The sequence below is a fragment of the Aricia agestis genome, chromosome 20 (genome assembly GCF_905147365.1).
Source record: "Aricia agestis chromosome 20, ilAriAges1.1, whole genome shotgun sequence".
Classification (NCBI taxonomy): Eukaryota; Metazoa; Arthropoda; class Insecta; order Lepidoptera; family Lycaenidae; genus Aricia; species Aricia agestis.
Window position 1 is genome coordinate 11996186 of NC_056425.1, and position 10293 is coordinate 12006478.

General features: G+C 37.4%; 1 protein-coding gene across 1 annotated transcript; it reads right to left on the bottom strand.

The window, feature by feature from the left end:
* Nucleotides 1–310: 310 nt before the first annotated feature.
* LOC121737441 lies at nucleotides 311–2250 on the bottom strand. Its single transcript, XM_042129119.1, has 4 exons — nucleotides 1428–2250; nucleotides 1245–1325; nucleotides 820–988; nucleotides 311–474 (listed from the first exon to the last, which is right to left on the bottom strand). Exons 1-4 carry the CDS (start codon nucleotides 2205–2207, stop codon nucleotides 311–313), a joined length of 1194 nt encoding a protein of 397 aa, XP_041985053.1. The 5' UTR covers nucleotides 2208–2250.
* Between the last annotated feature and the right edge of the window lie 8043 nt (nucleotides 2251–10293).

The following is a 10293-nucleotide window of genomic DNA, read 5'->3' on the forward strand; positions in this document are numbered from 1 at the left end:
ATTTAATATTTTATATCGCTGGCAACACTCACATTCTGTAAATATTTTACGACACTTAACTGAGATTTAAGCTAAAGCTAAATATCTATTTGCAGAGAACTGTCAGAAACATATAATATAAATTGGGACAGACTTTCAGACAGACCTACAAAGCTGAATTTGTTGACCTATTGAGTTCTGAAAACACCTCGAATGTCTCTCGAGAGACAGCTTCACACTCAATCTCATCCGAATATCGTGTGTATGGCCACTAAATTACTTATTTCAGTTTTAGTTTTTATTTATATATAGATATTATCTTATTTACATTTCACTGCATATTCTGCAACAGTATGATAGTGTATGTGACGGTGGCAGAGCTGACAGACACAAGGAAGGTGTAGTCGAGACGGTAGAAGTTGTGCGCGTGGAAGTTCAGAGGCCTGGAGAGAATGAGGTCTCTGAGATCATGGAGAGCCCGGTGGGTGGAGGGAGCTGAAAAAATAAGAACAAAGTAGAAAAGAACGAAGAAGATGTGAGAAAAAATGGAATAAAACTAAAGACGATAATCAGTAGAGTAGTGTAGATGTAAATCACGTAGTAAAGAGTGAATAAAATATGAGAAAGGATATAATTAAACAAAGAGACGATTATTACTGAAGCGTAGATGGAAATAATAGATGTTTTGGAAAAAAAACTCGGTGACAATGCAACCGATGATAATATTATTATCATCGGTTGCATTATTACTATACGAGCTAAACATTTTCGAATGGCTGCAAGTATAAAAAAACTTAAATAAAAGGGAATCATTAATCAAGGGAAAATTCTTATACTTACAAATATTTCTGTTGATTAGATTGTGATCAATGATTCGAATAATCCTCTCTGACTCTCTGTAGCACCTCTCGAAGCGATGGATGCCGCAATTGACGACAAAACAACTGCCAAAAACTCGAAAAATTGTCGAAAAGATGATTAAGCACTTAACGATTTGATTTTCCACTCTCTAAAAAAGTTACGAAAAATAATCACGTCTAGCCTCGATGAGTTTAAAGCATTGGTGTAAATGATAATAATAATATTACCGACTATACTGATACTTTACCTTAACATGAGTATTAAGTATAGATAATATTATTATGACTACTTAACTGTTGTAGAAATTAAAAAAGAATTAGGATTTAAGTGTTTTTAGGTTAACTTCTTCTTCGTTAATTAAAATATTTATACTTACACAAAATAATATATTAACAAACACTTACCATAGAGCCCAGAACCAAACGGATAATAATGTTAAGTGACATTATGAATGTTATTAAAATTATAATGCTGGTCACCAATATCTGAAAATAATTATCCATGTTAGAAATCAACAATTATTGTCAAGTAATTGTTTCAATAATACTTTTATGATTTTATATAATATTGACCAATCAGATACTTACTCTTAAACCATACATCGTATTAATACAGTCAGCTTGATCTAAAAGTAGAAGGTAACATCTTGAGATCCCCAATATCACCTCTGGTCGATCTTGATTGAGAGCCGCTAAATCTAACTTATAAGCCTTATGATCAAAAGCATCGACCGTCAATTTAATATCTTTATGAACTGACTTCACAGTAATAGTACTTGTTTTATCGTTTTCTAATAAGTCTCCAATCGCCCGGAGTCGATATTCAAGTTGATACATATTCGCAGCCATATCAGCGATACTCAAATTTTTAAAAAGGTAAAAAACGTATTCGACAGAGTAAAGTGTAGGAATAAGCCAACCGTAAAAGAATATCCAGGAGGTGTAGTCAAAAACACTGCAGCACAAATCGAAGATAAGAAAGACTAAGCAGATTTTTGTGACTCTAGACTTGATTATGCTGATGTAGTTGATGCCAAGAATTCTATCGATGTAGTCATACATGTTGATATAGTCCAAATACAGCTGTCTGTACTTATAGACGAAGTACAAATCGCTAAGGTACTGAACGTAGCCGAGCAAGTAGACAAATTGAATGGCATCTTTGAAACTGAAGGAAGAAAGCCCGTGGATGGAATAAAATTTGAAGTACATGCTCAAAATAGTAAAGGTGGTGAGAAAGATAACATGGAATGAGGCCTTGTAGAAGGACCAAGAATGTCTCAGAGTGCTCCTGTCACGAACAATACAAGAGAGACTAACTAATCTTAAGATCGCATTGAGGTGACTCATCGTTGAAAACGTATCCATGATTTGAACTGTTAGGTGACAGGTGACTCAAATGCACTGCAGCAAAATGAATTGTTAAACGAACGACATTCATTACTTAAGAATTATCTTTGCGATAATCTTTTAATACATTTGGCAAGCTTTTTATTTGATCCATTTGCATACCAATGTAGATTGCATCAAACAATCACTAAATTAACTGACCTAACAAACGCATTTATAATGACATTATCAAAAAGAGGAATTTGATGATAAAACTATTTTATAGGTCTACCAGGATCTGATGGCAATAAGTGAGGAAAGAAATTGACTGTAGCAATACCGGGGTAATTGGAATAAAACATTTTGATCCTTTTTTTCCTTAAAGCGGCTGATTCTGTGTGTGAAACATGCAAATATAAAAATGTATCCAATGATCAAGGACATTTTTTGAAAATATGCCATCCAAAGGACTGGTAGACCTATAGCTTATTTCTTACTAAATAAATTGTAACTTAGTCGCATCATAATTACTTATTCGTTAATTCATAACAGCTTTCTTTTGTCGGAAGAAAAACTATCCTATGTGATTTAATGTCGATATAAATCTTCATACAAAATTCCATCGGTTCGAGAATTTTAACGTGAAGACGTGGCAACAGACAGAGATTTGCGTTTATTCTTACGCAACTTTCTTTGCCTCGCCTCTTTTTACAAAGCCATTCTTAGACTAAGAATTTTTTAAGTTTTCCCGAAAAAAAAATGTACTTACACTAAAATAGTAATTATCGAATCTGATGAACGTGCGTATTGATAAAAATACTAGGAACGCAGAGTATTTCAATTGAGTAAGCAAATAATTGAAATTTTTTTTTAAGTACATAAAGTTGAAAAACCAAACACGGATTTTAATCTATTTACTATGTTACGACCACGGACGTAAAAAATTTTTACGTCCGTGGTCGTAACGTTTATTTAGATATACAGAAATCAATCGAGGCAATATCACCTACGTAATTTGGTCGAGCTATGTCAAGTCAATTAGTATATGTTTGACATAACCGGACTAAGTTACGTAGGTGGCGCACTTAGCCCGACCAAATAACATAGCATAGGTCCGCTACAGTGCCGAATTTATATTTTTTTATGAAAGTAGTCCAATTTATTTCCGCCGCTCCATAATGCGAAATCTGTTAAAAGGGCGATTAATCCAAAAAATCAAACATCATCCTTCTCTCTTCACACTCATGCCCGTCTTTCATATATGCCAGGTCAAAAAGAACGACGCGGATTCATCGCAAAATTAGTTTTTTCTCAATAACTCGATAAATATACAACATTTTAAAAATCCGCTAGGTCAGTTTCTCAATGATATAATTTTATACAATGTGTTAAAATATTAACTTAGTTCAGTGCACGGTTATGGCAATAAATGAAAAATTCGTGAAAATTTGATGCATCTTTGTGATTTTTTTTCTATCGAGAAAATTTTAAGACACGATATCATAAAATTTTCTCGCTCTTTTGCTTAGATCGAATTCTTGGAAATATAATGTAGTATCTAATTTTAGAAAATGAAACAATTTGGGGCTTTAGTACAAAAATGAATTATAAAATCGAAAATTTTGGATTAGTCGCCCCCTTAATGGGCCTCTATGGACGCTGCCGCTACAGATGCTGCCTAGGCCGTGGCCTCCAATAATTTACGGCCTGTTTTCTGTTTATAAATCCGGGGTTGCATAACCAGACTAAATTACGTAGGTGCGCCTTTAGCCCGACAAAATAACGTAGGTCCGCCATCTGCCTATGAAATTTCCTGAAAATTGTGCCATATCCTCAGTTTAGAAGATATTATCAGGTGACAGGTATGAGAAGCAATTAATTATGTTAAGTTTTTGCTGCAACATTCACTAAATTAACCAAGATTACCCCGTTATTGATGATTGTACTACAATGTCTTTGTACTACACTATCATTAAAATTGCATTAGTGATCCGCTTTAGATGTGCCGACGTGATCGGATACGATTATCGTTATTCGTCACACGACCCGACACGGAGTAATGTCGGTAGCTCCAATCTTTTGATCCGTACCCAAAGGGTAAAAACGGGACCCTATTACTAAGACTTCGTTGTCTGTCCGTCCGTCCGTCTGTCTGTCTATCTGTCTGTCTGTATGTCTGTTACGGAACGGAACAGAGCGGCAATAGCCAGAGAGTTGAATTTTTTACAGCAAAATAAAGTTTTTATTTAAGGGGGGCTCCCATACAAAAAACACAATTTTGGCCTAATTGTGCTCTATAATGGTGGACCCTTTATAACGGAACCCTTCGTGCGCGAGTGCAACTCGCACTTGCCGATTATTTATGTATGTCACAAGAAATATTTTATACTATTTTTAACCGACTTCCAAAAAGGAGGAGGTTCTATGTTCGGCTGTGGACATATTTTTTTATGTCATGTTCAACGATAACTTCGCCGTTTGTGGACCGATTTTCAAAATTTTTATTTTGTTGTATAGGGTATGATCGTGAATTGGTACCATGTTCATAAAAGTGGTCATCTGATGATGGGATCCAGGAGTAATCGAGGGAACTCCTCAAAATTTAAATGGAAACATAATATGGTGATTTTGGTTTTATATGAAGTATTTTGGGCAAATGTTACCAAAAAGATTTTGAAGTCGGTACCAGTCTCAAAATATTTTGTCATGAGATTCACGATTCTGAGCTGGTACGAACTTCAAAATAATGAAGATTGTAAGTATACAGAAATAGTTGAGGTTAAGGCAAATTCTGAAAGTTGCACTACTAAAGAGTAAGAATTATATATTTCATTCTTTTTAGTTCATTTAATAATAAGTCATTTTTTGTAAAAATAATTAATGTAACGGTGGTATCTCATACTAACATCCACCCTCTATCTAGCCGAGTTCCAGCATAACAGAACTGATTATATTATTATCAAGGAGATGGGATAGGTTAGGTTGGGTTTGATAATTTTTTGTTGCTTCTGTACAAATGTAATATTATGTTAAGTACAACATACCAAATTTCAGCTTTCTAAGACTTCAGGAAGTACCCTAACAGTACCCTAATTTTAATAATCGGTGAGTCAGTGACAAAATTTTGGGTTTTTGGACACCTATAAAACCTAAAGTATAATAAAGGTCACCTATAAAGTATAATAGCTACGATATTCAAACTTTGCGCATTTAATAATTACACTCATGTCATTATATCTTAAAAATTTGAACTATTTGGCATTATCCAAATCAAAGTTACGAGGGTTCAAAAAACCCTCGTAACTTTGAGACGACGAAACGTTTCGAAAAAAGGTAGGTTTAGTTAGGGCTAGGCGCTTCGCTTGGCTTTACGTACATAGCATTTATGAATTTACAATATTTTTTCATTTATATCGGGAATTTATAAATGTAGTGTTACCTACTGAGTCCTACAAGAATTAAATTATTTAAATATCTATTCTAGGACAATTTCTTGATATGTTTTTTACTTTATTGAAAACTGCAAACGAATGATTTTCAAATTATCATTTTCTTTATTATGTTATTCGTTCAAAATCATTTGCCAAAAGACATTAGGAAAGCTACCACTAACCACACTTAAGTACAATTTGGAGCTATCATCGCTTTTTAATCCGTCAAAGCTCGCGTGTACAGGATGTCCGACAAAGGAACCGCCGCGTCACGGTACACAATACACCCTGTTTTGTTCGTAAGATATACGATATATCCACGTAAAAGGACAAAGGTCGACTACAGGCTTTCTGCAGACAGATACCTAGTGGTTTAGTGGTTAAAAGCTTCTCGTGGGTTTGATTCCCGCCGTAGTAGCAACAAAAATCTTCTAATAATGCATCAAATAGATACCTGATTGTTAAAAAGATGATTCTGCGCCTTTTATTGCTCGTATATCAAATAAATATTCCTGTCTGAGCCTGATTTAGAAGGTAGGTTTGAGCAAAAGAGTGTTTAAATGTTTTGTACACACACTTCGGCACTATAATATTATTAAAATATATACAACACCTTTGTAGCTGGCTTGGTTTTCCAAGAGTTCTGGGGACAAACAAATAAAAAATTTGGAGTAACACATGGGCGTACCGAGGGAGGGGCAGGGGGGGGCAGCTGCTTATGATGCCCCTGGATCATGTTGACGTCTAAGTATATTATCTAGTACTTTTATCTATAAAAATGAAAAATTGAGAAAACTAATTTTTGCCATTTGTTTGCAATACTATATTTTTCAAATAAAAATTATTAATTTTTTATTCTTTATAAACACCTAGCTTATGAAAAATCTGATTTGCCCCCCCCCCCCCTGGCCCAGAACCTGGGTAATTTGCCTCCCCCCCCTGGCCCAGAACCTGGGTAATTTGCCTCCCCCCCTGGCCCATGGAGTAGCATTCAGTAAGTAGGACGTATGCCATGCCAATAAAATATTACAAAAAGGTAATAAATTCCAGGCTTTGCTTTACTTTTAAACCTGATCTATCTTTATAATATGATTTGTATGGGTAGGCGCCCCAGCGCACGAGTTTCCCAGTAAAAATGTTTGCTCATTCAGCACTACTGCTTCCACTCCTCCTCACGTCGTGTTCCTCATTGCTGAGGGTCGTGATTCCCCTTTTGGAGTTTAGTGACGACCACATTACGCCATCTGTGGCGATCCTCGGCAGAATGGAGAGCATCATGGAGGCCGGTATCTAGAGTTGTGCGCACTTGATCAGACCATCTAATAGGGCTTCGGCCTCTTGGGCGGCGACCGTCAACTTTGCCTGTAACCACAAGCTGTTCGAGGTTATGGTCTTCCTTTCTTGCGATGTGACCAAAGAAATCCAAAACTCTACGTAGGCAAATCGATGACAATCTTGTTTCTATCTTTAGGTCACTAAAGATGGAGACGATGGTACGAAAGGCGGTGCATGGTATTTGGAGCATTGTTGCTTCCACCGTGAACTCTTTTTAGGGGATCCATACATGATACACACCCTAAAGTATTATCACTTAGTTTTGTTACACCATGCGTATGGGCGTACCCAGCTGCAACGGAAGATAAAATAAACGTCAATTTTCCTGGCAAACAAAATATCTTTTCAGTAAAAGTCAATTTTTGTGTGTTTTTTTTTAATACACCGACCATATATTCTCGAAACATGTATGCTGCCCCCCCCCCCCCCCCCCCCCCCCCCCCCCTAGCTGAAATCCTGGGTACGCCCATGACCATGCGTAATTAATAAGTATGGAGTAATTACTAATTAATAGATAATAAATAATAGTTGTAAGTAAATATTTACTTTCATTCTGCTACCATCCTACCTGTCATCAGCTGTATCCATCTTATGTAATCGCGCCTTAAATTAACCCTAATAGGCGGTATCCGGTTCAGCCACTTTAAATTTGCATTAATTTTCAACCCAATTAACCCCTTAGGGTTGAATTTCGTGTTCTCACCTACTTAGATAATTTAAATGACATTTGTTTGTAGTAGTAGTAGTAGTCTGGAAATATTCTATGTTAACGCCTGTAATTTTTAAATAGCAAAAAAGATATGTGATTGCTAAAAAATTACAGGCGTCGTCATATGAACGAAAATTGAGGTATCTGATATCACGTAAGTCATAAGTTCATAACATCATTAAAATCTAGACAGCTATACAATCTATAACGGTAATTATTTAAATGGCAAATCAATTTTGAAAACCCCGCATTGTGAAGGCCTGAAGGGACACACTTTTTTCCCTATTTTTTTTTATGAAATAAGGGGGCAAACGAGCAAACACATCACCTGATGGAAAGCAACTTCCGTCGCCCATGGACACTCGCAACATCAGAAGAGCTGCAGGTGCGTTGCCGGCCTTTTAAGAGAGAATAGGGGAAGGTAAGGAAGGGTATATTGAAGGGTAGGGAAGGGAATAGGGTAGAGGATTGGACCTCCGACTGATAGCCAAACGAGCGTAGATAATTTGTCAGTTGTGTTGCAGAATTTCGGCTGGCAGAAATTCTGCTGCATTCTGTTTCATACAAGTCTTGTTTGGTTCACATGAGCGTAATTTTGTGAGTCACGATTTGTATGAAAAGGTATTTACGCGGCAGAAATTCTGTGACTCACGACTCACAAATTATGCTCGTTTGGCTTCACTCTTATCATTTACAAGAATAAGTACCTATAGGTATTACTGATTGCAAATGATGCAGGCAGTATGTTCGATCCTAAGTCGGTGAGACAATATTTTCTCAACAAACATCTACAGTTGAATAATTTACCGCAAGGTGTGCGACAAGTGACAACCCTGACAAAATTTGCTGAATCTCTACAGCGTACATTCCAGGTTTCTTCAAAGGAGTTATTAGGGGTAAATAAAACATACGTTATAAAATAACATTGTATTCGACTTAGATCACAGAACCGAAACTTGCACCAATTCATAGAAAACACAATATACAAAACAGTACAGTATTCCACAAAACCTATCTGATAATTAAAATTAGCATTACCGTAAAAAAACATGAATTCCAGAAGTACTCAACTTGTTGGCGTATTTTCTTATTACACGTAGGCAACGTTGCTCATGATCCTCGGCAATATTCCTATGTAAATGATAAACTACGTATGGATATTGTCGAATGATATTAAGATTGTACCATCGAGGAAATTGATTCCTAGGCAGTTGACGGACTAAAGTCAGAGCCAGTCCACACGGCGCGGGCGAGTTGCGTCGACGCAGCGCTGCCGTTTGACGCATAGCCACACGGGCGCTGCGTCATCGAGCATTATTGCGAAGCAGTCTTAACCATAAAGTAAAGCGGAACCTAGCGGAATAGAAAAACAAAGGCCTGAGCAAGAGGGATGTCACTATCAGTAACATTGCGTGGTAAAAAGAGACGTGTGATACATGACACCAGCACTCTTTTTTTGACGTCCAGTCGGCACGTGCCGCACGTTGACAATTTAATCTCATAGAATTCATGTTCAACCATGCTTGTGTAAGTGTATACGTACACATATTTTTCACACAGATGAAAACCAATTTCGGTTACGTTGGACAGCTCGAGATTGTTTCTCTATTCCGCTAGGTATATTAACTTTATGGTCTTAACGTCAACACCCCCTCCCGCTTCGTCTCGGGGGCTGCTGTCCGTCATATAGTGTGACGCAGCGCGCCGTGTCAACACCTTGGTTATTTGTATGTAAAATAACGCAACGGCAAGCGTCTACGCATCGCTGACGCAACGCGCCGTGTGGACTGGCTCTCATTTGGCCGGATCGTGTCAATTTAATGTTAATTTTTTGACGACCTCTGTGGCTCAGTGGTGAGCGCGTTGGTAGCTCAAGCCGGGGGTCGCGGGTTCGAATCCCGCCGACGGAACAAAAAGTTTTCAATGTTCCCGGGTCTGGATGTGTACCTATTAAATATGTGTAAGATATAATAAAAATCTTAAATATATGTATGGTATAAAAGTATTAAATATATTTCCGTTGTCTGGTACCTGTAACACAAGTCCTTTAGGTACTTAGCACGGGGCCAGACTGACGTGGTGTGAAGCGTCCATAGATATTATTATTATTATAATTGTGATTTGTGATCTGTCGGCTGGATTTGACGTAACACGCAGGGCCCCCGCTACCATATGCATACACACATTGCACATGTATGCAATGCACACGGGCGCCATCCTCAAGGGGCGCCAAATCGCCATCTTTAGGGGCGCCAAAACCAAGGACCCAAAAAATTTGCCTAAAGGGGCGCCAAAATCCATTTTTTGCACACAGGCGCCCTTACGGGGGCCCTGGTAACGCGACCAAACTACGTAGGTCCCCCATCTGCCCAGGAATCAACTTATCTGATAGTACCATCCGAGAAATCAATTGATATGTACTGACTAAGCTACGTAATAAGTCCGCCATCTGCCTATATGAATCCATTTCTCTAATAGTATGTTACATCTAATTACTTTTCACAATAAAATTATACTAGTTTTTTTATCCATGGGCGTACCCAGGTAGGCAGGCGCCCCCCCTATAAACGTCAATATTCCTGGCAAGTGGGAATTAAAAACGAATTAAAAAATTAAGTGTTGGAAACAAAATATCTTTTCAGTCCGAATA